The 26,339-nt window shown below is 49.6% G+C and overlaps 1 protein-coding gene across 1 annotated transcript in view; it reads left to right on the forward strand.

Annotated features, from left to right (window-relative positions):
* Positions 1-14,624, forward strand: part of ARFGEF2 (ARF guanine nucleotide exchange factor 2) — a 179,760-nt gene extending 165,136 nt beyond the window's left edge. Inside the window, exons 36-39 of the mRNA XM_075350644.1 lie at positions 8,864-9,032; positions 10,826-10,964; positions 11,084-11,201; positions 13,078-14,624. Of these exons, the coding sequence (XP_075206759.1) occupies positions 8,864-9,032; positions 10,826-10,964; positions 11,084-11,201; positions 13,078-13,236 (585 nt within the window). The 3' untranslated portion in view covers positions 13,237-14,624. The remainder of the gene's footprint in view (positions 1-8,863; positions 9,033-10,825; positions 10,965-11,083; positions 11,202-13,077) is intronic.
* The last annotated feature ends 11,715 nt before the right edge of the window (positions 14,625-26,339 follow it).

Below are 26,339 nucleotides of genomic sequence, written 5' to 3' on the forward strand. Positions count from 1 at the left end.
TTTCGGTCCTTTCGGCCCACAGCCAAGTCCCAATCCTCCTCGTCCAACAGGCCAGAGAAGGGCCAGAGGAACTTTTATGCGTGGCAGTCCAAGTCACGCCCCCAAAAAACCGCCGGAGGCACTGCCTCCAAGGCGGCCTCCTCATGACTTTTGGCCTCCCCGAACCGCATCCTCGGTCGGTGGCAGGCTCTCCCGCTTTTGCGACGCCTGGTGGCCACATGTCCAAGACCGATGGGTGAGAGACATTCTGTCTCACGGTTACAGGATAGAGTTCAGCTCTTGTCCTCCGACTCGTTTCTTCAGAACATCTCCGCCCCCATCTCGGGCCGGCGCACTTTTTCAGGCTGTGGGCGTCCTGACGTCAGAAGGAGTTGTGATCCCCGTTCCCCCTCAGGAACATGGTCACGGCTTCTACTCCAACTTGTTCGTGGTGCCAAAGAAGGACGGATCATTCCGTCCCGTTCTGGACCTCAAACTGCTCAACAGGCATGTGAGCACCAGAAGGTTTCGGATGGAATCTCTCCGCTCGGTCATCGCTTCGATGTCACAAGGAGACTTCCTAGCATCAATCGACATCAAGGATGCTTATCTCCAAGTGCCGATCGCACCCGAGCATCAACGCTTCCTGCGTTTCGCCATCGGGGACGAACACCTTCAGTTGGTGGCACTGCCTTTCGGCCTGGCGACAGCCCCACGGGTCTTCACCAAGGTCATGGCATCAGTTGTGGCGGTCCTACACTCTCAGGGCCACTCGGTGATCCCTTACTTAGACGATCTCCTAGTCAGGGCACCCTCCCGGGTGGCGTGTCAACACAGCCTGACCGTCGCTCTGGAGACTCTCCAGCGGTTCGGGTGGATCATCAACTTCCCAAAGTCCAAGTTGACACCGACCCAATCACTGACTTTACCTCGGGATGGAGTTTCATACTCTCTCAGCGATAGTCAAGCTACCGCTGGACAAACAGCTTTCGCTGCAGACAGGGGTGCAATCTCTTCTTCGGGGCCAGTCACACCCCTTGAGGCGCCTCATGCACTTCCTGGGGAAGATGGTGGCAGCAATGGAGGCAGTCCCCTTCGCGCAGTTTCATCTGCGCCCACTCCAATGGGACATTCTCCGCAAATGGGACAGGAGGTCGACGTCCCTCGACAGGAACGTCTCTCTGTCCCTTGCAGCCAAAACCTCTCTTCAGTGGTGGCTTCTTCCCACTTCTCTATCGCAGGGAAAATCCTTCCTGCCCCCATCCTGGGCTGTGGTCACGACGGACGCGAGCCTGTCAGGGTGGGGAGCGGTTTTTCTCCACCACAGGGCTCAGGGAACCTGGACTCCAATAGAGTCCTCCCTTCAGATCAATGTTCTGGAAATCAGGGCAGTGTATCTAGCCCTAAAGGCGTTCCATCGGTGGCTGGAGGGCAGGCAGATCCGCATACAGTCGGACAACGCCACGGCGGTCGCGTACATCAACCACCAGGGCGGCACGCGCAGCCGTCAAGCCTTCCAGGAAGTCCGACGGATTCTGCTGTGGGCGGAGGCCACAGCCTCCACCATCTCCGCAGTTCACATCCCGGGCGTAGAAAACTGGGAAGCAGACTTTCTCAGTCGTCAGGGCATGGATGCGGGGGAATGGTCTCTTCACCCAGACATGTTTCAAGAGATCTGTCGCCGCTGAGGAACGCCGGACGTCGATCTCATGGCGTCACGGCACAACAACAAGGTCCCAGCCTTCATGGCACGGTCTCAAGATCACAGAGCTTTGGCGGCGGACGCGTTAGTTCAGGATTGGTCGCAGTTTCGACTCCCTTATGTGTTTCCTCCTCTGGCGATGTTGCCCAGAGTGTTACGCAAGATCAGATCCGACTGTCGTCGCGCCATTCTCGTCGCTCCAGATTGGCCGAGGCGGTCGTGGTACCCGGATCTGTGGCATCTCACGGTGGGTCAGCCGTGGGCGCTTCCAGACCGCACAGACCTGTTGTCACAAGGCCCGTTTTTCCATCTGAATTCTGCGGCCCTCAACCTGACTGTGTGGCCATTGAGTCCTGGCTCCTAGTGTCGTCGGGTTTATCGCAGGATGTCATTGCCACTATGAGACAGGCCAGGAAACCAACGTCCGCCAAGATCTATTACAGGTCGTGGCGGATCTTCTTGTCCTGGTGCTCTGATAAGGGTTTTACTCCCTGGCCGTTTGCCTTACCCATTTTTCTTTCATTCCTTCAATCCGGAATGGACAAGGGTTTGTCACTCGGCTCTCTCAAGGGACAAGTATCGGCGCTCTCAGTATTTTTTCAAAAGCGCCTGGCAAGGCTTCCGCAGGTCCGCACGTTCCTGCAGGGAGTTTGCCACATAGTTCCACCCTACAAGCGTCCGCTGGAACCCTGGGATCTTAACAGGGTGTTAATGGCTCTTCAAAAACCACCTTTCGAGCCGCTGAGGGATGTTTCTTTATCGCGTCTTTCGCAGAAGGTGGCTTTTCTTGTGGCAATTACCTCACTCCGAAGAGTGTCGGAGCTTGCAGCGCTATCATGCAAATCCCCTTTCCTGGTTTTTCACCAGGATAAGGTGGTTCTGCGTCCTATCCCGGAGTTTCTCCCTAAGGTGGTATCTCCTTTTCATCTCAATCAGGATATCTCCTTACCGTCGTTGCCCTCATCCAGTTCACCAGTGTGAAAAGGATTTGCATTCATTAGATCTAGTGAGAGCACTCCGGCTCTACGTGTCTCGCACGGCACCCCTGCGCCGTTCAGATGCGCTCTTTGTCCTGGTCACTGGCCAGCGTAAGGGTTCGCAGGCTTCCAAATCAACTTTGGCTCGGTGGATCAAGGAACCGATTCTTGAAGCCTACCGTTCTTCGGGGCTTCCTCTTCCTTCGGGGCTGAAAGCCCATTCTACCAGAGCCGTGGGTGCGTCCTGGGCATTGTGACACCGGGCTACGGCTCAGCAGGTGTGTCAGGCAGCTACCTGGTCTAGCCTGCACACCTTCACTAAACACTATCGTATCGTATCGTGCATACCTATGCTTCGGCAGATGCCAGTCTAGGTAGGCGAGTCCTTCAGGCGGCGGTTGCCCACCTGTAGGAAGGGGTCGTTTTTCGGCTCTCTGTTATTGAGGTATTCTTATACCCACCCGGGGACTGCTTTTGGACGTCCCAATTGTCTGGGTCTCCCAATGGAGCGACAAAGAAGAAGGGAATTTTGTTTACTTACCGTAAATTCCTTTTCTTCTAGCTCCTATTGGGAGACCCAGCACCCGCCCCTTTTTCCTTCGGGCTGGTTGTTCTTTTGTGTACACATGTTGTTCATGTTGAATTGTTCCTTTGGTTCATGGTTCAGTTCTCCGAACATCCTTCGGATTGAATTTACCTTAGACCAATTTATAAGTTTCCTCCTTCCTGCTTTTGCACCAAAACTGAGGAGCCCGTGATGCACGGGAGGGTGTATAGGCAGAGGGGAGGGGTTACACTTTTTTAAGGTGTAATACTTTGTGTGGTCTCCGGAGGCAGAAGCTATACACCCAATTGTCTGGGTCTCCCAATAGGAGCTAGAAGACAAGGAATTTACGGTAAGTAAACAAAATTCCCTTCTTTGTCCAGGACTTTGATGAATATGCATCAGCCCCCCTCACAGGGTGCCTCTAATACTCTTGACAGAGGACTCCTATCCTCTGACCTCCGTCCATCGGAGCTCACGGAGGATTCATCATCTGATCCCAGACCCCGTCCTTCTAAGAGAAGGCGCAGGGTTTCCTCCGCCTCCCCATCCCACGGCTCTGTCTCAAGAGCTGACTCTCAAAATGAGGAGGATACCCTCACTGGGGGCTCGGAGGCTATGTATCCCATCGATTTCTCTGAGGGTGACTCAGATCTTAGTGATTTGATTGCTTCTATTAATTCTGTGCTGGATCTCAATCCGCCAGTGTCAGAGGAGCAACTCTCTTTGGCAGAAAAACATCAGTTTACCTTGCCTAAGAGAGTGAAGAGTGTGTTCTTTAACCACTCCAGTTTTCAGACCGCTGTGACCAAACCCAGGGCCTGCCCTGACAAACGCTTTCCAAAGCGTGGTTCTGATGACCGGTTTCCATTTCCTCCTGAGGTGGTCAAGGAGTGGTCTCACTCCCCAAAGGTAAGCCTATACACCGGAGGGTCATCAGCCCGGACCGTTGTGTCGGTGGCTGACGGCACCTCACTTAAGGATTCCACTGACCGTCAAATTGACCTTCTGGCCAAATCTGTGTATGAAGCTGCGTTTTCCCCGACTTTTGCAGCAGTGTGGGCTCTCAAAGCCATCTCTGCTTCTCTAGAGGAGATGCATTCCCTCACCAAGGAATCTATGCCTGAGATGGTTACCTTAACTGCTCAGGCTTCAGCTTTTTCATCCTATGCCATGTCTGCCATGCTAGAGGCTTCTCACCGCACTGCGGTGGCTTCAGCTAATTCTCTTGTTATCCGCAGGATTTTGTGGCTTCGAGAGTGGAAGGCAGATGCTTCTTCCAAGAAGTTTCTTGCTGGGCTCCCTTTTGCTGGTTCACGGCTGTTTGGTGAACAGCTGGATGAAATCATTAAAGAAGCTACTGGCGGGAAGAGTACTTCCATGCCACAAACCAAGACCACGAAACCCGCCCAGGGTAGGAATCAATCGAGGTTTCATTCCTTTCGTTCCTCCAACTGGTCATCCTCTAAGCCTTCCGCCTCGTCCGCTAACTCAGCCAAGGATCAGAAATCCAACTGGCGCCCAAAAGCGCGTCCGCAGAAGACCGCAGGAGGTTCTGCCACCAAGGCAGCTTCCTCATGACTCTCGGCCCGCTCCAGCCACGTCCTTAGTCGGTTGCAGGCTCTCCCACTTTGGCGACGCTTGGTTAAAGCAAGTCTCCGATCAGTGGGTGAGAGACATCATATCTCACGGCTACAGGATAGAATTCTCTTCCAGCCCTCCAAACAGATTTTTTTCTCTCAACTCCCCCCTGCTCCAAGGCCGCCGCCTTCTCGCAGGCCGTGGCGTCCTTGCAGGCAAACGGAGTGATTGTCCCAGTTCCCGCTCAGGAACGGTTCAGAGGTTTTTACTCAAATCTCTTCCTAGTTCCAAAAAAGGACGGTACCTTCCGGCCCATCCTGGATCTCAAGCTTCTCAACAAGCATGTCCGGGTGCGGCATTTTCGCATGGAGTCTCTGCGATCAGTCATTGCCTCTATGACCCAAGGGGACTTCCTGGCGTCCATCGACATCAGACATGCCTATCTACATGTGCCAATCGCAGTGTCACATCAGCGTTGGTTACGTTTTGCGATAGGAGAGGATCATTTCCAATTCGTGGCTCTCCCCTTCGGGTTAGCCACGGCCCCTCGGGTATTCACCAAGGTCATGGCGGCAGTGATTGCGGTCCTGCACCTCCAGGGGTTAGCAGTGCTTCCTTATCTGGATGACCTTCTGGTCAAGGGTACATCCAGCGCAGACTGTCAGCGGAGTGTTTCGCTCACTCTCGCCACCCTAGCCCAATTCGGGTGGATTGTCAATCTTCCCAAATCCACTCTGACTCCGACCCAGAGTCTCGCGTACCTAGGGATGCAGTTCGAGACTTTGCCGGCACTTGTGAAGTTGCCCTTAGACAAACAGCTGTCACTCCGGTTGGCGGTGCGCTCTCTCCTGAGTCCCCGCCGTTATACCCTCAGGCGTCTGATGCAGGTGCTGGGTCAAATGGTGGCCTCCATGGAGGCGGTTCCCTTTGCCCAGTTCCATCTGCGTCCTCTGCAGCTGGACATTCTCCGCTGTTGGGATAAGCGGCCTTCCTCCTTACAGAGGTTAGTGGCTCTCGCCACGGACCAGGAGCTCTCTTCAGTGGTGGCTTCGACCCCTCTCCCTGTCCCAAGGACGCTCCTTCCTGACTCCGTCCTGGGTGATTCTCACCACGGATGCCAGCCTATCCGGCTGGAGAGCGGTACATCTCCACCACAGAGCACAGGGCACTTGGACTCCGTCCGAGTCAGCCCTTTCAATCAATGTGCTGGAAACCAGAGCTGTGCTTCTAGCTCTCCTAGCCTTTCACCACCTGTTGGCGGGCAGGCACATTCGAGTCCAGTCAGACAACGCGACAGCGGTTGCCTACATCAATCACCAAGGCGGGACACGCAGCCGCCTGGCAATGTTGGAGGTCCAACGCATTCTTCAATGGGCGGAGGACTCCAAGTCCACCATATCCGCAGTCCACATCCCTGGCGTAGAAAACTGGGAGGCAGATTATCTCAGCCGTCAATCCGTGGACGGTGGCGAGTGGTCCCTGCACCCGGCAGTGTTTCAGTCAATCTGCCGCAAGTGGGGCACTCCGGACGTGGATCTAATGGCATCCCGTCACAACAACAAGGTTCCGGTTTACGTGGCTCGCTCCCACGATCCTCAGGCCTTCGCCGGGGACGCTCTGGTTCAAGACTGGTCCCAGTTTCGTCTGTCCTACGTGTTTCCCCCTCTAGCTCTCTTGCCCAGAGTCCTGCGCAAGATCAGAATGGAGGGCCGTTGTCATCCTCATTGCACCGGACTGGCCCAGGCGAGCTTGGTATCCGGACCTGCTCCAACTGTCCGTGGAGATGCCGTGGCATCTTCCGGACCGTCCAGACCTGCTCTCGCAAGGTCCGTTTTTCCGCCCGATTTCTGCGGCACTCAAATTGACGGCGTGGCTCTTGAGTCCTGGATTTTGACGGCTTCTGGTATTCCTCCTGAAGTCATCTCCACTATGACTCGGGCCCGTAAGTCTTCCTCCGTCAAGATCTATCACAGGACTTGGAAAATTTTCCTGTCCTGGTGTCGCTCTTCCGGCCATTCTCCTTGGCCATTCTCGTTGCCGACCCTTCTGTCTTTTTTACAGTCCGGTCTGCAGCTAGGACTGTCCCTCAACTCTCTCAAGGGACAAGTCTCAGCTCTATCAGTGCTGTTCCAGCGGCGTCTCGCCCGGCTGGCTCAGGTCCGCACCTTCATGCAAGGTGCGTCTCACATCATTCCGCCTTATCGGCGGCCCTTGGATCCCTGGGACCTTAACTTGGTCCTCACGGTATTGCAGAAACCCCCTTTCGAGCCCCTTAGGGAGGTTTCTTTGTATCGTCTTTCTCAAAAGGTGGCCTTTCTAGTTGCCATAACTTCTCTCAGGAGAGTCTCTGATTTGTCTGCGCTCTCCTCGGAGTCACCTTTTTTGGTTTTTCACCAAGACAAGGTAGTTCTCCGTCCGACCCCGGACTTTCTTCCTAAGGTGGTCTCTCCCTTCCACCTTAACCAGGATATTTCCTTGCCTTCCTTCTGTCCGGCCCCTGTTCATCGCTTTGAGAAAGCGCTGCATACTCTGGATCTGGTGCGTGCTCTCCGGATTTATGTGTCTCGCACCGCTGCGCTTAGGCGGTGCACCTCTCTTTTTGTGCTAACCACAGGGTGGCGCAAGGGTCTCTCTGCTTCTAAGCCGACCTTGGCCCGTTGGATTAGATCGACCATTTCGGACGCCTACCAGAGTACTCAGGTGCCTCCCCCGCCGGGGATCAAAGCACACTCGACCAGAGCTGTCGGTGCCTCTTGGGCTTTTAGGCACCAGACTACGGCTCAACAAGTCTGTCAGGCTGCCACTTGGACTAGCCTGCATACCTTTTCGAAGCACTACCAAGTGCATGCTCATGCTTCGGCAGATGCGAGCTTGGGCAGACGCATCCTTCAGGCGGCTGTCGCCCACTTGTGAAGTTAGGCTCCGCCTACTTCTTAGTTTTTTCTGTTTATTCCCACCCAGGGACAGCTTTGGAGCGTCCCATGGTCTGGGTCTCCCAAAGGAACGATAAAGAAAAAGAGAATTTTGTTACGTACCGTAAATTCTTTTTCTTATAGTTCCGTATTGGGAGACCCAGCTCCCTCCCTGTTGCCTTTTGGCAATTTTCTTGTTCCGGGTGTTATCACCGGGTGTTGTCGTGGCCAGAGTCTCCGGTTGTTCCAGTTCTTACTCGGTTCTACTTGTGGGTGGCTATTCTCCTTCAGCTTTTGCACTAAACTGGCTAGGACTGGCTACCAGGGGGTGTATAAGCTCAGAGGGAGGAGCTACACTTTTAAGTGTAGTACTTTGTGTGTCCTCCGGAGGCAGAAGCTAAACACCCATGGTCTGGGTCTCCCAATACGGAACTATAAGAAAAAGAATTTACGGTAAGTAACAAAATTCTCTTTTTTAGAGGGGGAAGGATCAGCCTGGATATATATATATCCTTATACTATAGAGGGATGGGTCAGACTGGATATCTAGCCTTATACTACAGCAGGCTGAGTCAGGCTGGATATACATCTTTATACTATAGGGGGATGGGTCAGACTTGATATATATTCTTATACTAGCGAATGATAGGTCAGACTGGATATATATCCTATCTCCTGTACCAGTCTGTGCCTTGTATTATTTATGATTATTGTACTTGTCCCTATTATGTATACCCCTTTCACATGTAAAGCGCCATGGAATAAATGGCGCTCTAATAATAAAAAATAATAATAATAATAATACTAGAGGTGGATGGATCAGATGAGATATATATCCTTGTACTAGAGGGGATGAGACAGACTGGATATATATCCTTATACTATAGGGTAATGGGTCAGACTGGATATATATTCTTATACTAGTGAGGGATAGGTCAGACTGGCTATATCCTTATACTAGAGGGGGATTGGTGAGAATGGATATATATCCTTATACTAGAGGGGGATGGATCAGACTGGATATATATCCTTATACCACAAGGGGGATGGATCAGACGAGATATATATCCTTATACTAGAGGGGGATGGATCAGAATGGATATATCTGATGGAAGGGTTATAATAGGGGGTGTGGGTCACACTGTGGTTACACCCTGTTCTTTTTTAGAGGGATACACTGACTGATGACTTCCAAACTGAATATGAAGACCAGGGAATGTACAAGTTCATGTCTACGCCACATCTCTTTAAACTGCTGGACTGTCTTCAAGAATCTCACTCATTTGCTAAAGCCTTTAATTCCAATAATGAGCAGAGGACGGCACTGTGGAGAGCAGGTATGGTTGCACAAGACTAAAGGCCCAGTCACACACAACGACTTACCAGCGATCCCAAAAACGATGCGACCTGATAGGGATCGCAGGTAAGTCGCTGGGAGGTCGCAGGTGAGATGTCACACAGTCAGATCTTACCAGCGATACAGGAACAATACAGGTCGCAGTAGCGACCTGTATAACGATCTCAGCAGTCACTGTGACCCTGTCACACAGTGTCAAACACAGCGATGGGTCCTGCCCAGCAGGACATCGCCTTTGAAGAAAATGGCCTGGACCATTCTGCAACGACTAGCGATCTCACAGCAGGGGCCTGATCGCTGGTAGGTGTCACACATAACAAGATCGCTAACGGGATCGCTACTGCGTCACAGAAACCGTGACTCAGCTGCGATCTCGCTAGCGATCTCGTTATGTGTGACGGTACCTTTTTAAAGGGAATATGTCAGGATTTCACACCCAAATTACCGTATTTTTCAAATTATAAGTTCCCCAAATTTAGAGGAAGAAAAAATATTTTAATGTTAAAAATGGAGTCTGTCTTAACCCTGAAATTCATTTTATAATCTGGATATAGCTCACTGGGAGGGGCGTGGTGGCAGTGGAGTAGGGTCAGAGGAGGCAGGGTCGCAGCTGAAGGACATCAGCGGCACAGAGCTGGGAGGAGGGAGGTGTAGCAGTGGTGCGATGCGGGCACCATTGATCTCTGGGTAGTGGATGCATTGGGTTTTAGGAAAATGCTGCAGAGGCAGCACACGCGCAGACTGAGATCTTGGACGACCGAGATCTCAATCTGCATATGAGCCTTTTCCGACGTTATGGATTCCAGGGAAATGACTGTGGGGGCGCATGTGCAGATTCAGATCGAGGCTCTTCGAGATCTCAGTCTGCGTGTACGCTGCCTCTGCAGCCATTTTCCTGGAGCCCATTGTGTCCACTGCTCTGAGATCAATGGTACCCACATTACATCGCCGCAACCATCTTGCAGCCCCAGGCTCAACACATTGACCCACTCATGTTACCGCCGCTGTCCTCCAGCTGTGACCCCCGCTAAATCGTCACGTATACCCCTCCATGAGCTGTATCCGGTTTATAAGAAGCACCCCCATTTTCCCCCCAATTTGAGGGGGAGAAAATGCATCTTATAATCCAAAATATTATCTTTACATGGGCAGTCTTTTCCTCCGTTACTGAGAAATCAGCGTTTAAATTAATATGCAAATGAGTCTGAAGAACTATTTGTACATCTACAGTGCTGCTGCCTCATGCTTTACTGATGGCTCCTTTCCCTGATGACCCCAGCATAGTCAGTTGAGCAGGAGTAGGCGACACTTGTTGAGGAGTAGAGCTGAAGTGACAGAGGCTTCAGATCTACAAATAGCTGTTCAGACTCATTTACACATCACTGCTAACATTGATTTTCTCAGTAATGGAGACATAGACTGGCCATGTAGAGGTATTGCTGGACTTGTCTTTGAAAGAGCTACATGCTCATATAAATAGTTTGGGAGGTGAAATTCTGCTGACAAAATCCCTATTAGAGTTTTTCCAAAAAGTTGTCACTGTGAGGGTAGCACTGTGATGGGGGCCACATGCCTGAGCTCCATGAGTCTTTTATGTAAGTATCTGGCTGGCACCATTGTCAGCCATATTTTCTTTCATAGGACTGCTTCTTCTGATGATTTATTATTATATCTGGTGACTGGGCCGATGTGTCTGTGTATGTGGGTTTTCACTGCTGCTCAGTAGAGACCTCTGCTCTTCAGCTGGTACTGTAATCACTACCTGTTCATTAGGATTTAAAGGAAAATCCAAGCCAAATCTACTGAAGCAAGAGACCAGTAGCCTCGCCTGCTGCTTACGGATCCTGTTCCGCATGTATACAGACGAGCGACGCAGAGACTCCTGGGAGGATATAGAGCAGCGACTCCTAAAGTAAGAGTTGTGATATCCCAAATGTCCGATCATCCCCAGCCAGATGGGTCGAAATCCCCACTGGAGGCCACAATGGACAGATGTTTCTTCTTCCCTCACGTCTCCCTCTGTTGTTACAGTGTGTGCAGCGAGGCCCTGGCTTATTTTATTACTGTAAATTCTGAAAGCCATCGAGAGGCTTGGACCAATCTACTGCTGTTACTGCTGACCAAAACCCTCAAAGTTAGTGATGAGAAGGTAGGTGGTTACTGTATATCATACACTCCTGCAATAAGAGCGATCCATTGTACAGGCCACCTAGAATAGTGCACGCTCTCCTTGCTTATTGGGCGGAAGTTACATCAATTTGGCACGGCAGCATGTACATGGCGCAATCCCAGTAAGGTGAACATTTGGGTACCCCATCAATGCCGCCCCCATCTCCAACGCGATTGTGGGATGGGAGGGTCGATGGTTTGTCACAATTGTTGCCGCCATCTTGGTACTCAGGTGAAGCCCAGTCACAGGCTGCACTTCGAAAGAGACCATGATTTCCCGATACATTGCAATACTATTGTATTGAAGCATTTAGCACAACTGATTGATCAAAGATTAAGTCCCTGAAGGGGCGCTAAATAGAAAAGTAGAAATATAATAATGCAAAAAAAATAAAAATATATATTTGTTTGGGACTTTTTTTTTTCAAGTTAGAATCATCCACCTTTTACCAATACAAAAGTATAGAAATTTAAAGCATGACTGTCGTTTTTAATTTTTATTTAAAAAAAATCAATAGTACACATGAACATAAGCATCTTTGTAATATCTCTTATCAGACAAATCTGCTTTCTTTACAGAACTGATTCTTTACTGAATTGATCAGTCATTATCAGAATTCTCAATTCTGAAATAAAAACTATGTTCAGTGAAGACTTTCCCATTACTGAGAGAGAATTGGCAGTTGGTGCTGATGAGATTCTATGATGACGGGAGGAGAAAGCAGCTAGTGGAAGAGGGAGGAGCTAGATTCAGAGCTTCACCTACTCCTGCTATCTACATAGAATCTCATCAGCACCAACTGCCATCTTCTATATCAGTAATGGGAAAGGCTTCACTAAATACAGATTGAGAATATTGATAATGACTGATCAATTTTGGCAGAGAAAGCAGCAGATTTGTCTGATAAGACATATTACAAAGTTGCTTATTTTCATGGGTGCTATTGATTTATTAAATAAAAAATAAACTGATGGTTACGCTTTAATTATGTACAAAATAAATATATTTGGTATTTTGCTATTGTAAATGTGCAATACATTTCCATTAAGGAAAAATAAATAATGGAAAAAAAAACAGAACCTGCCCCCCTAAAAAAAATGCAATACTAAGAGATCAAAAATGTTGTATGTATCTAATTCGTTACCAATATAAACAATAGCTCCCCACACAAAAAAACAAGCTCTACCACAGCTGCATTGATGGGTGGAAAAAAAATGTAAAAAAAAGTTACAGGTCCCAAAAACTGCAACATTATTTTTTATTTTTTTTTTTTTTTTTTAAATGCAAGGTTGAGAATTTTTTTTTTTTTACAACTTGTAAAAACCCCCCAAGTTTTGTATTTTCAAAATTGTATAGAAAATCATGTTGCCAGGTCATTTATACCACACAATGAATAGTATAAAGACCACTCTTCTTCCCCCTCCCACCAAAAAAGGCTGAATTTGCAGGGCTCTTTCATTGTACTTTTTCCCTAATTTTCCAGTCCATTATATTGCATGAATGTGTCACTTAGAACAACTAAGAAAGCTCTGCAATGGGAAGGGATTATCATTAGGGATGATCGAATATCACAAATATTCGGCAATATTTGGCTTCGCGAATATCTGACGAATAGGTTGCCGCTATGCGAATATTCGATGCGCAATGTAAGTCTATGGGAAGCCCGAATAGTTGTTATGCGGCAACTATTCGGGTTTCCCATAGACTTACATTGCGCATCGAATATTCACAAATAGTCGAATACCGGCGACCTATTCGGCGAATATGGGCATTGCCGAATATTTGCGGTATTCGATCGTCCCTAGTTATCATGTATAGATAACGTGTCCTTACTTGTAACTTTTCTATCTTCTAGTTCAGTGCTCATGCCTCCAAGTATTACCCGCACTTGTGTGAGATCATGCAGTTTGACCTGATCCCGGAGCTCCGTGCCATCCTAAGGAAGTTCTTCCTGCGCATCGGTATCGTATTCAAGATTTCAGAACAGCAGACAAGCGGCTCACGTCCATCCTAATTGCTGGTGACCGTCCTTGGGCGCTGTCAATGTCCCTGTTTTCTGTAAAATGAACGGTTTCTTCTTCAGACTTTGGATCCGGTACTTTTAGAAGGAGGAAACGAATGTGTTTATAGATTTTTATTTTTGCTACTTTGGGTGTGAGGCTCCCTAAAATATTTTAAGGTTCTTTTCTTCTTTGTATGGGTTGTTTCCTCTCTCCTGTCGAGTTAGTGTCCCTGTGACGTCCGAGCGCTGCACTGAAATCTGCAGACACATGGTCCCACAAACCTCCCACATCGTACACTTGCAGAGGTACTGTGCTGGCGTTGGATTAAATATGGGTTATTAGACATCTCTAATATTTGTTCTGTAGTCTCTGACTTTGCTGCTTACTAAGGCTGATACCAGAGAGTAAAAACGGTGCCCCAGCCTTGGAATACTTCACCTGGCTTTCCTGCTTGGGTGTTCATGGTGCAGCCTCAAACCCATGTGTCTCAGGTCACTACACTGTGTAATACAGGGGTCTTGTTTTGTCTGTGTATGTTATATGGAAGTGCCCTGTTTGTCCTCCAGTCCTCTTTTTGTTTGTGTAGTTTTGAGGGCAACTTAAGGGGGTTGAGCTCTGGGACAGATATACTGGGAGTTACTTGGACTCCTAAAGGAAGTCTACGAGTCCTGCTCCACCCCCTGGCTCACTGACTGACAACTCTACACTCCTCGAGGAAGCCAGAGTCCTGCTTCCTCTGAGTTCCTTTAGTTTACACATGTGGAGCTGTCAATCACAGTGTTCAGGTAGGAGGAGCAGGACTTGGGCCCTTTCCCCTGTTAAAAAATGACAGCTCCTTTAGCGTTTCCCCCCCCCCCCCAGAGTTGTAGCTCTAATGTCCTCTATTGAAAACAGGATGGTGTGAATGTAACGTTACAGGGACATCCTTAGCCGTGGCCCCTGAATCTCCTCTAGAGTAGGTGCAGCTGAAGCTTCGTCCCTTTGTGTTCTCTTAGGCATAGCACAATAAAGCTCCGCTGTAGCAGCCTCCTGCTAAAAATGACCGGAGAGGACGATGAGTGCAGTATTACCTGTGTCATTCATGTTTCATCCCGGCCAGTGTTATAATAATGTGTATGACATGGCCTCACCGGAGAGAACAATGTACCCGAGGATATAACTGTGTATATCTCCCCATATAAATATATATATATACCCCTCACCCATGGATGTATGATACTTCGACTGTCTAAGTTATTCCTTCTCCGCTCTCTTTGATTTTAATAAATCTGCTGGATGTAAACATTTTGGAATAGAGATCTATGAAATCCGCTGTAAAGTTTTCTATGTAAGATAGATTGTACCATAAGGTTATTATCTATTCTGCTGTTAATCAGGTGTCAATAAAGCTTTAATGGTGTTTGCTGGTGGCTTTATATCTGAGAGAGGGAGGAGGGTGGGATGCTTGGGTGTTGCAATGATCTTGGGATAGCAAGAACTAGGTCTCCGAAGTCTTTGAAACTAGGCGACCCTATGCTAATCCTATTCGCAGGATTACTCCTAATGGTAGAGTGGCCTAAGTCTCCTTCCTAGCCCTGCTCCTGACCAGTCCTGATCTAATTCCCCCACCCCCTCCCCTAGGGAGGAATGGAGCAGGAGTGTGTTGAACTACAGGAAAAGACAGATGAATAAAAACAAGACTCGGTCACATAACACAAACACACACACACACACACACACACACGACAATAAGAGATTCAGGAGGAAAACAAGCGCAGGAAGGAATACATTCCACAACCGCACCAAGCAAGGACCACTAAACACAACTTACACCAGAGAGAGTCTGGGACACTACACTTCACAGACCAACACAGCATAAACTATAGCTGGCATGGGTGGAAGGATTCCAACAGTACAAATAGGAGGGGAGCAGATGTGATAGGTCTCCCCACAACATGTGATTAAAGAAGTAATCAGACTAGCAGAGATTAACTTTTGCTAGCCTGCCTATGAATCCATCTGGTAGAGTGTCAGAATCTGCAATCTGAACAGAGTCCAATGCCGCCACGACAGTTGGCGAAGATTGCGCAAAACTCCTTGTGACGCTGAGAATTTTGATGCCGTGGGACTCATTCAACCAAATTTCTTCCACCCCTTCACAGTAACGATGTGATTTTGTCTGGTTTGTTCACCTCTGTCAGTACAGCCAAATCTCTTTAACTTTCTGTGTGGTTCCGTCAGATGACGTTTATATGGCGCTTGAATGAAAAAAAAAATCTGTATTTTACTAGTATTTATAGATCTAAAATAGAAAATTATTTATGATATGGATGATAATATGGAATCTAATAAGCGCAGTGACGTTATAAAGGCAAATTAGGCTAAACCTTGACCATGGAAGGCAGGGATGCTGTTTTTGGATGATAATCTGCACCCCCATTTTTTTTCTAGGTACTACTTTGTCACAAAATGAGCTGCTGTTTAACCCCTTAACGACCCATGACGTACTGGGTACGTCATGGATCGTGTGACGGGAAGCCCCGCCCCCTGCTGCCGGCAGGCGGCGGCGATCGGCGCACATATCAGCTGTTATTCACAGCTGACATGTGTGCCTGCTAGCCGCGGGTGGAATCGCTTCCACCCGCGGCCATTAACCCCTTACATTTCGCTGCCAAAATCTTGGCAGTGATATGTATATGGGCGCCGCCATGACAGTGACTTACCCCCGCCCCCACCGGAAGTCACGTGACATGATCACATGACTTTCGGCGGTTGCCATGGTAGCACAGGGTCATGTGATGACGTCTGTAGCTAGCATGACTCACTTCCTCTCAATGCCAGAATACAGCCGGCATTGAAAGTGAAGCAGCAAATCTGCAGTTCTCAGCTCTGTAGCTGAGATCTGCAAATAGTGCAGAGCGATCGGAATGCTGATTGCTATTGCCCCCTAGGGGGACTAGTAAAATAAAAAAAAAGTAAAAAAAAAAGTTTTAAAAAATTTTAAAAAAATAAAAAAACCTAAAAGTTCAAATCACCCCCCTTTCACCCCATTGAAAATTAAAGGGTTAAAAAAATACACACATTTGGTATCGCCACGTTCAGAAATGCCCGATCTATCAAAATATAAAATCAATGAATCTGATCAGTAAACGGCGTAGCGGCAAAAAAATTCCAAACGCCAAAATTACGTTTTTTGGTCGCCGCAAATTTTGCGCAAAATGCAATAACAGGCGATCAAAACGTAGCATCTGTGCAAAAATGGTACCGTTAAAAACGTCAGGTCGAGACGCAAAAAATAAGCCATCACTGAGCCTCAGATCCTGAAAAATGAGAACGCTACGGGTTTTGGAAAATGGTGCAAAACGTGCGCCACGTTTTTTGGACAAGCTTGTGAATTTTTTTTTAACCCCTTAGATACAAGTAAACTTATACACGTTTGGTGTCTACAAACTTGCACCGACCTGAGGCACCACATAGATATCTCAGTTTTACCATATAGTGAACACAGTGAATAAAATATCCCAAAAACTATTGTACGATCACACTTTTTTTGCAATTTTTCCGCACTTGGAATTTTTTTGCCGTTTTCCAGTAGACTATATGGTAAAACTTATGGTTTCATTTAAAAGTACAACTCGTCCCGCAAAAAAACAAGCCCTCATATGGCAAGATTGATGGAAAAATAAAAAAGTTACGGCTCTCGGAAGAAGGGGCGCAAAAAACAAAAACGGAAAGTGCCCGGGGGCTGAAGGGGTTAATGATTATTCTGGTCTCTGAAGTAAATGATCAGATGCACAAGTCGCATCGAGAGCAGCAGCAAAATCAGAGGCATGCCTGACATGATAAACATTCCTACAAAATGTTCAATGCAGCAAAGGAAACCACTGTCCACTTATGCACTCACTGTTGACGCCCCCTTCCCCATTTAGCAGCCCAAATTTACCTATCAAGGCCAGTTCATAACCAACCAGAGCAGAGCATTTGTTCTCTAAACCTCCAAACTGCAACATTCTTAAGAAGATACGGACATCCAGCAAGTGGAAATATCAGAGTAAATTTCTGGACTTTTCTTAGAGGAATGCGCACAAACACACAGCAGGGTACAGGTGGAAAAGCCCAACAGAAGGTGACGACTGCTCAGACATGTCAAAGATAATCTGTTGGATCTGGACCTAGAAGGCTTGCGCTAGTGACTGCATGGGTGCCCGGAGGAGGCTGGCTTGATAGAGGACCCCCTTTTTTCTTACTGGCGGATCAGAGACTTGTCCTGGAAATTGTTGTTCCCTGCTGAGATTGAATCGTGCATTTCTTGTGGGGTTACCTTTTGGGCTTCTGTTGCAGAAGCAAACTACATTTTCTTTGTTGCTCCATTGGGAGACCCAGACAATTGGGTGTATAGCTTCTGCCTCCGGAGGCCACACAAAGTATTACACTTAAAAGTGTAAAGCCCCTCCCCTTCTGCCTATACACCCCCCCGTGCATCACGGGCTCCTCAGTTTTTATGCTTTGTGCGAAGGAGGCACACATGCACGCATAGCTCCACAATTTAGTCAGCAGCAGCTGCTGACTATATCGGATGGAAGAAAAGAGGGCCCATAACAGGGCCCCCGGCATGCTCCCTTCTCACCCCACTCTGGTCGGCGGTGCTGTTAAGGTTGAGGTACCCATTGCGGGTACATAGGCAGGAGCCACATGCTGTTTTCCTTCCCCATCCCTTAAGGGCTCTGGGTGAAGTGGGATCCTAATCGGTCTCCAGGCACTGGGACCGTGCTCCCTCCGCAGCCCCTGGGGAATATGCTGGACAGGAGCCGGGTATCGTCAGGGACAAGGCCCTGCTACTGTGAGGTACTCTGTGTCCCCTTGGGGACGGCGCATGGAGCGCTTGTGTCATACACGCTGCAGCACTGCTGGGTGTGTTAGTGCGCCGGGACTACCGCGCTGACCGCGCTTGTTTGCCGGCCGCGCTTATAACTTTAGTCCCCGGCTTCTGCGGCCTAGTACCGCATACTCCCGCCCCCGGGCCTGCCAGTCAGGGGAAGGGCGGGACGCTGCACTGGACGTCAGCGCTGAGGGCTGGAGCATACTTTGTATCCTCCTCCCCCCTCACTGAGCACCGTGGGGCACCAGATTCCCGCACTTTCTAGGGCACGCCCACGGCCCCCTCCTCCTCACAGAACGCCGGCAGCCATTCCTGTCAGCACTTCTGAAGCTGGAGAGGAGAGACAACACGGCTCTGGGAGGCCCAGGCAGGGAATCTGGTGGTCACACAACCGCTTTGGGCGGTCGGTAAGCCGCACCTGTTTCTAGGTGCTGGCCCCCCTGGGTGCCGAAGTGTGTATATATATATATATATATATATATATATATATATATATATATATATATATATATATATATATATATATATATATATATATATATATATATATATATGCTATACATTTACTCTGTACGGTCGCACTGTTGGTTTTTGGCTATACAGTTAGGTCCAGAAATATTTGGACAGTGACACAAGTTTTGTTATTTCTTCGGCGCTCTATTGGGAGACCCAGACGATTGGGTGTATAGCACTGCCTCCGGAGGCCACACAAAGCAATTACACTAAAAAGTGTAAGGCCCCTCCCCTTCTGGCTATACACCCCCAGTGGGATCACTGGCTCACCAGTTTTCTGCTTTGTGCGAAGGAGGTCAGACATCCACGCATAGCTCCACTGTTTGTAGTCAGCAGTAGCTGCTGGCTCTATCGGATGGAAGAAAAGAGGGCCCATATGGGGCCCCCAGCATGCTCCCTTCTCACCCGCGGTTGGTGCTTGTAAGGTTGAGGTACCTATTGCTGGTACGGAGGCTGGAGCCCACATGCTGTTTTCCTTCCACATCCCCTGGAGGGCTCTGTGGAAGTGGGATCTTGCCGGCCCCCAAGCCCTGGGGCCGGGCTCCATCCACAGACCCATAGAACCTGCTGGATGTGGAGCGGGAGTGCCGTTCAGGGACAAGGCCCTGCAACTTTCAGGTACTCTGTGTCCCCGGCAGGCACGGACACTCTCAGGGCTTGCTGAGCGTTGTAGTGCGCCGGGGACAGTGGCGCTGTACGCTGGGGGTTAGGTCACTGCAGCTTTGCTGAGTGACGTTGTGTATTGGGAACTACTGCGCCGACCGCTCCTGGAGCGGCGGCGCAGCTGCGACTTGTGGTGCGCCGGGGGCTTTGCGCCGACCGCGCTTTTACGGCGGCGGCGCTTCTAACTTTAGCCCCCGGCTTCTGCGGCCTAGCGCCGCTTCGTTCCCGCCCCCACCCTGTCAATCAGGGTAGGGGAGAGACGCTGTTCAATAGGCAGCGCCGAGGGCTGGAGCTTTATTTACATGCTCCAGCCCTCTCACTAGGCACAAGGGGAAGCAGACTTCCCGCTCTTCGTCGGTGTACGCCCAGGGCCCGCCCCCCCTCTCCACAAGGACGCCGGCAGCCATTACACATGCGATCTGGCTGGGGAGAGGCAGCAGGCTCTGGGAGACCCAGACTAGAGGGATTTCTGGCGACCACACACCGCTCCTAAGCGGGCGGTAAGCTGCACAGTAGTGCTGGCCCCACTAGTGCCTCGGTGATATATAGTGTACTTTTGTCTTGGTACCATATATATATATATATATATAGTTGCACTGTAGGTCGCTTCTTAGCTGGACACCCTGTACTGCTCTGAGGAGGCAGCAACATGTCATCCGCAAAACGCAAGGCTGCCAAGGCACGGGCTGTGTGCACTGTGTGTGCTGCATGTGGGGCTGATCTACCGGCAGGCTCCAATGATTCACATTGTGTGCAATGTTCAGTCCCAGTGGCACTTCGTCAGCCAGAGCCTATTGTGGTGGTAGCCCAGGCAGAGACGCCTGTGAACCCTGCCCCGGTGACGGGGACAGACTTTGCAGTGTTTGCTGATAAAATGTCTGAGGCTATGACAAAAATCCTGGAGACCTTGCAGGCCAGGCCAGTTCCTCAGACCATGGACACTGCTGTGGCTATGCTCTCTGGTCCCCCTCAGTTGGAACTAATCCGTACTTCAAGGGGGTCTCAAGCATCACAAGCTGAAGTCTCTGACTCAGATGACAGTCACAGGCAGCCTAAGCGAGCTCGCTGGGAAAGACCCTCCACGTCATCACACTGCTCAGGGTCTCAGCGAGAAGAGTCTCTCTGTGATGAGACTGAGGACGGTGATCAGGATTCTAATCCTGAGGCCCCTCTCAATCTGGATGCCCCTGATGGTGACGCCATGGTTAATGACCTTATATCGGCAATTAATAGACTGTTGGATATTTCTCCCCCAGCCCCTTCTGCAGAGGAGGCAGCTGCACAGCAGGAGAAGTTCCATTTCCTGTATCCCAAGCGTAAATTAAGTGCTTTTTTGGACCACTCTGACTTCAGAGAATCAATCCAGAAGCACGACGCTCATCCAGACAAGCGTTTCTCTAAACGTTCTAAGGATACCCGTTATCCTTTTCCCTCTGAAGTAGCCAAACGCTGGACCCAGTGCCCAAAGGTTGATCCCCCAATTTCCAAGCTTGCGGCTAGATCCATAGTCGCAGTAGAGGATGGCGCTTCACTTAAAGATGCCAACGACAGACAGATGGACCTTTGGTTGAAATCTGTCTATGAAGCTATCGGCGCGTCGTTTGCTCCAGCATTCGCGGCCGTGTGGGCACTCCAAGCTATTTCAGCTGGTTTAGCACAGGTGGATGCTATCATACATCCAGCAGTGCCACAGGTGGCGTCCCTAACTTCGCAAATGTCTGCGTTTGCGACTTATGCTATCAATGCTGTCCTAGAATCTACGAGCCGTACCTCTATGGCGGCCGCCAATTCTGTGGTTTTGCGCAGAGCCTTATGGTTAAAGGACTGGAAAGCAGATGCTGGTTCCAAAAAATGCTTAACCAGCTTGCCATTATCTAGAGACAGACTGTTTGGTGAGCCATTGGCTGAAATCATAAAACAGTCCAAGGGTAAGGACTCTTCCTTACCACAGCCCAGAGCAAGTAAACCTCAACAGAAAAAGTGGCAGTCGAGGTTTCGGTCCTTTCGAGGCTCGGGCAAGCCCCAATTCTCCTCGTCCAAAGGGACTCAGAAAGGACAAGGGAGCTCAGATTCCTGGCGGGCTCACTCACGCCCCAGGAAAGCAAATGGAGGAACCGCTTCCAAGGCGGCTACCTCATGACTTTCGGCCTCCTCCCTCCGCATCCTCGGTCGGTGGCAGGCTCTCCCGCTTTTGCGACATTTGGCTGTCTCAAGTCAAAGACCGGTGGGTAACAGACATTTTGTCTCGCGGGTACAGAATCGAGTTCAGTTCTCGGCCTCCACTTCGGTTCTTCAGAACCTCCCCACACCCCAACCGAGCAGATGCCCTGCTGCAGGCGGTGGACTCTCTAAGAGCAGAAGGAGTCGTGATCCCTGTCCCCCCTCTAGAACGGGGGCGAGGATTTTACTCCAATCTCTTTGTGGTTCCAAAAAAGGACGGCTCTTTCCGTCCTGTTCTGGACCTAAAACTGCTCAACAAGCATGTGAACGCCAGGCGGTTCCGGATGGAATCCCTCCGCTCAGTCATTGCCTCAATGTCCCAAGGAGATTTCCTAGCATCAATAGACATCAAAGATGCTTATCTCCACGTGCCGATTGCTACGGAACACCAACGCTTTCTGCGCTTCGTGATAGGAGACGAACATCTTCAGTTCGTGGCTCTGCCATTTGGTCTGGCGACAGCCCCCCGGGTGTTCACCAAGATCATGGCAGCAGTGGTAGCAGTCTTGCACTCTCACGGACACTCTGTGATCCCTTACTTGGACGATCTACTAGTCAAGGCACCCTCTCAGGAGGCATGCCAACTCAGCCTGAATTTTGCACTGGAGACTCTCCAGGCGTTCGGGTGGATCATCAACTTCCCAAAGTCAAATCTGTCACCGACCCAATCACTAACATATCTTGGCATGGAGTTTCATACTCGCTCAGCGATAGTGAAGCTTCCGCTGAGCAAGCAGCGGTCACTACAGACAGGGGTGCAGGCTCTCCTTCAAAGTCAGTCGCACTCCTTAAGACGCCTCATGCACTTCCTCGGGAAGATGGTGGCGGCAATAGAGGCGGTTCCGTTTGCGCAGTTTCATCTGCGTCCACTTCAATGGGACATTCTCCGCCAATGGGACGGGAAGTCGACATCCCTGGACAGGAAAGTCTTCCTTTCCCAGACGGCCAAGGACTCTCTGCAGTGGTGGCTCCTGTCCACCTCATTATCACAGGGAAGATCCTTCCTACCACCGTCCTGGGCGGTGGTCACGACAGACGCGAGTCTGTCAGGGTGGGGAGCAGTGTTTCTCCACCACAGGGCTCAGGGTACGTGGACTCAGCAGGAGTCCACCCTTCAGATCAATGTTCTGGAAATCAGAGCAGTGTTTCTTCCCCTACTAGCCTTCCAGCAGTGGCTGGAAGGGAAGCAGATCCGAATTCAATCGGACAACTCCACAGCGGTGGCATACATCAATCACCAAGGAGGGACTCGCAGTCGGCAAGCCTTCCAGGAAGTCCGGCGCATTATGATGTGGGTGGAAGCCACGGCCTCCACCATATCCGCAGTTCACATCCCCGGCGTAGAAAACTGGGAAGCAGACTTCCTCAGTCGCCAGGGCATGGACGCAGGGGAATGGTCCCTTCACCCGGACGTGTTTCAGGAAATCTGTCGCCGATGGGGAAGGCCGGACGTCGACCTAATGGCGTCCCGGCACAACAACAAGGTCCCAACATTCATGGCACGGTCTCGCGATCAAAGAGCTCTAGCAGCAGACGCCCTAGTTCAAGATTGGTCGCAGTTCCGGCTCCTTTATGTGTTTCCACCTCTGGCACTCTTGCCCAGAGTGCTACGCAAGATCAGATCCGACTGCAGCCGCGTCATACTCGTCGCTCCAGACTGGCCGAGGAGGGCGTGGTATCCGGATCTGTGGCATCTCACGGTCGGCCAACCGTGGGCACTACCAGACCGACCAGAGTTACTGTCCTAAGGGCCGTTTTTCCATCGGAATTCTGCGGCCCTCAACCTGACTGCGTGGCCATTGAGTCCTGGATCCTAGCGTCTTCAGGCTTATCCCAAGGGGTCGTTGCCACCATGAGACAGGCTAGGAAGCCCACGTCTGCTAAGATCTACCACAGAACGTGGAGGATATTCTTATCCTGGTGCTCTGCTCAGAGAGTGTCTCCCTGGCCATTTGCATTACCTACCCTTCTTTCTTTCCTCCAATCTGGGTTAGAAAAAGGTTTGTCGCTCGGCTCCCTTAAAGGGCAAGTCTCGGCGCTATCCGTCTTTTTTCAGAAGCGTCTAGCACGACTTTCTAAGGTGCGCACGTTCCTACAGGGGGTTTGCCATATAGTTCCCCCGTACAAGCGGCCGTTAGATCCATGGGATCTGAACTGGGTACTAGTTGCCCTCCAGAAGCCGCCCTTCGAGCCTCTGAAGGAGGTTTCACTTTCTAGACTTTCACAGAAAGTGGCTTTTCTGGTAGCGATCACATCTCTTCGGAGAGTGTCTGAGCTAGCAGCGTTGTCTTCCAAGGCTCCCTTCCTGGTCTTCCACCAGGACAAGGTAGTGCTGCGCCCCATTCAGGAGTTTCTCCCGAAGGTGGTATCCTCTTTTCATCTTAATCAGGATATCTTTTTGCCTTCGTTTTGTCCTCATGCAGTTCATCGGTATGAGAAGGATTTACATTTGTTAGATCTGGTGAGAGCACTCAGAATCTACATTTCCCGCACAGCGCCCCTGCGCCGTTCGGATGCACTCTTTGTCCTTGTCGCTGGTAAGCGCAAAGGGTCGCAGGCTTCTAAGGCCACCCTGGCTCGATGGATCAAAGAACCAATTCTTGAAGCCTACCGTTCTGCGGGGCTTCAGGTTCCATCAGGCCTGAAGGCCCATTCTACCAGAGCCGTGGGTGCGTCCTGGGCATTGCGACACCAGGCTACGGCTCAACAGGTGTGCCAGGCAGCTACCTGGTCGAGTCTGCACACTTTCACCAAACATTATCAGGTGCATACCTATGCTTCGGCGGACGCCAGCCTAGGTAGAAGAGTCCTGCAGGCGGCAGTTGCCTCCCCGTAGGGGAGGGCTGTCTTGCAGCTCTAACATGAGGTATTTCTTTACCCACCCAGGGACAGCTTTTGGACGTCCCAATCGTCTGGGTCTCCCAATAGAGCGCCGAAGAAGGGAATTTTGTTACTTACCGTAAATTCCTTTTCTTCTAGCTCTTATTGGGAGACCCAGCACCCGCCCTGTTGTCCTTCGGGATTGTTGGTTTGTTTGCGGGTACACATGTTGTTCATGTTGAACGGTTTTCAGTTCTCCGATGTTACTCGGAGTGAATTTGTTTAAACCAGTTATTGGCTTTCCTCCTTCTTGCTTTTGCACTAAAACTGGTGAGCCAGTGATCCCACTGGGGGTGTATAGCCAGAAGGGGAGGGGCCTTACACTTTTTAGTGTAATTGCTTTGTGTGGCCTCCGGAGGCAGTGCTATACACCCAATCGTCTGGGTCTCCCAATAAGAGCTAGAAGAAAAGGAATTTACGGTAAGTAACAAAATTCCCTTCTTTAGCTGTTTACAAAAACATGTTCAGAAATACAATTATATATATAATATGGCCTGAAAGTGCACACTCCCAGCTGCAATATGAGAGTTTTCACATCCAAATCGGAGAAAGGGTTTAGGAATCATAGCTCTGTAATGCATAGCCTCCTCTTTTTCAAGGGACCAAAAGTAATTGGACAAGGGACTCTAAGGGCTGCAATTAACTCTGAAGGCATCTCCCTCGTTAACCTGTAATCAATGAAGTAGTTAAAAGGTCTGGGGTTGATTACAGGTGTGTGGTTTTGCATTTGGAAGCTGTTGCTGTGACCAGACAACATGCGGTCTAACGAACTCTCAATTGAGGTGAAGCAGAACATCCTGAGGCTGAAAAAAAAGAAAAAATCCATCAGAGATGCTTGGAGTAGCAAAATCAACAGTCGGGTACATTCTGAGAAAAAAGGAATTGACTGGTGAGCTTGGGAACTCAAAAAGGCCTGGGCGTCCACGGATGACAACAGTGGTGGATGATCGCCGCATACTTTCTTTGGTGAAGAAGAACCCGTTCACAACATCAACTGAAGTCCAGAACACTCTCAGTGTAGTAGGTGTATCTGTCTCTAAGTCAACAGTAAAGAGAAGACTCCATGAAAGTAAATACAAAGGGTTCACATCTAGATGCAAACCATTCATCAATTCCAAAAATAGACAGGCCAGAGTTAAATTTGCTGAAAAACACCTCATGAAGCCAGCTCAGTTCTGGAAAAGTATTCTATGGACAGGTGAGACAAAGATCAACCTGTACCAGAATGATGGGAAGAAAAAAGTTTGGAGAAGAAAGGGAACGGCACATGATCCAAGGCACACCACATCCTCTGTAAAACATGGTGGAAGCAACGTGATGGCATGGGCATGCATGGCTTTCAATGGCACTGGGTCACTTGTGTTTATTGATGACATAACAGCAGACAAGAGTAGCCGGATGAATTCTGAAGTGTACCGGGATATACTTTCAGCCCAGATTCAGCCAAATGTTGCAAAGTTGATCAGACGGCGCTTCATAGTACAGATGGACAATGACCCCAAGCATACAGCCAAAGCTACCCAGGAGTTCATGAGTGCAAAAAAGTGGAACATTCTGCAATGGCCATGTCAATCACCAGATCTTAACCCAATTAAGCATGCATTTCACTTGCTCAAATCCAGACTTAAGACGGAAAGACCCACAAACAAGCAAGACCTGAAGGCTGCGGCTGTAAAGGCCTGGCAAAGCATTAAGAAGGAGGAAACCCAGCGTTTGGTGATGTCCATGGGTTCCAGACTTAAGGCAGTGATTGCCTCCAAAGGATTCGCAACAAAATATTGAAAATAAAAATATTTTGTTTGGGTTTGGTTTATTTGTCCAATTACTTTTGACCTCCTAAAATGTGGAGTGTTTGTAAAGAAATGTGTACAATTCCTACAATTTCTATCAGATATTTTTGTTCAAACCTTCAAATTAAACGTTACAATCTGCACTTGAATTCTGTGTAGAGGTTTCATTTCAAATCCAATGTGGTGGCAT

This window comes from Anomaloglossus baeobatrachus, chromosome 5, assembly GCF_048569485.1.
Source record: "Anomaloglossus baeobatrachus isolate aAnoBae1 chromosome 5, aAnoBae1.hap1, whole genome shotgun sequence".
Lineage (NCBI taxonomy): Eukaryota > Metazoa > Chordata > Amphibia > Anura > Aromobatidae > Anomaloglossus > Anomaloglossus baeobatrachus.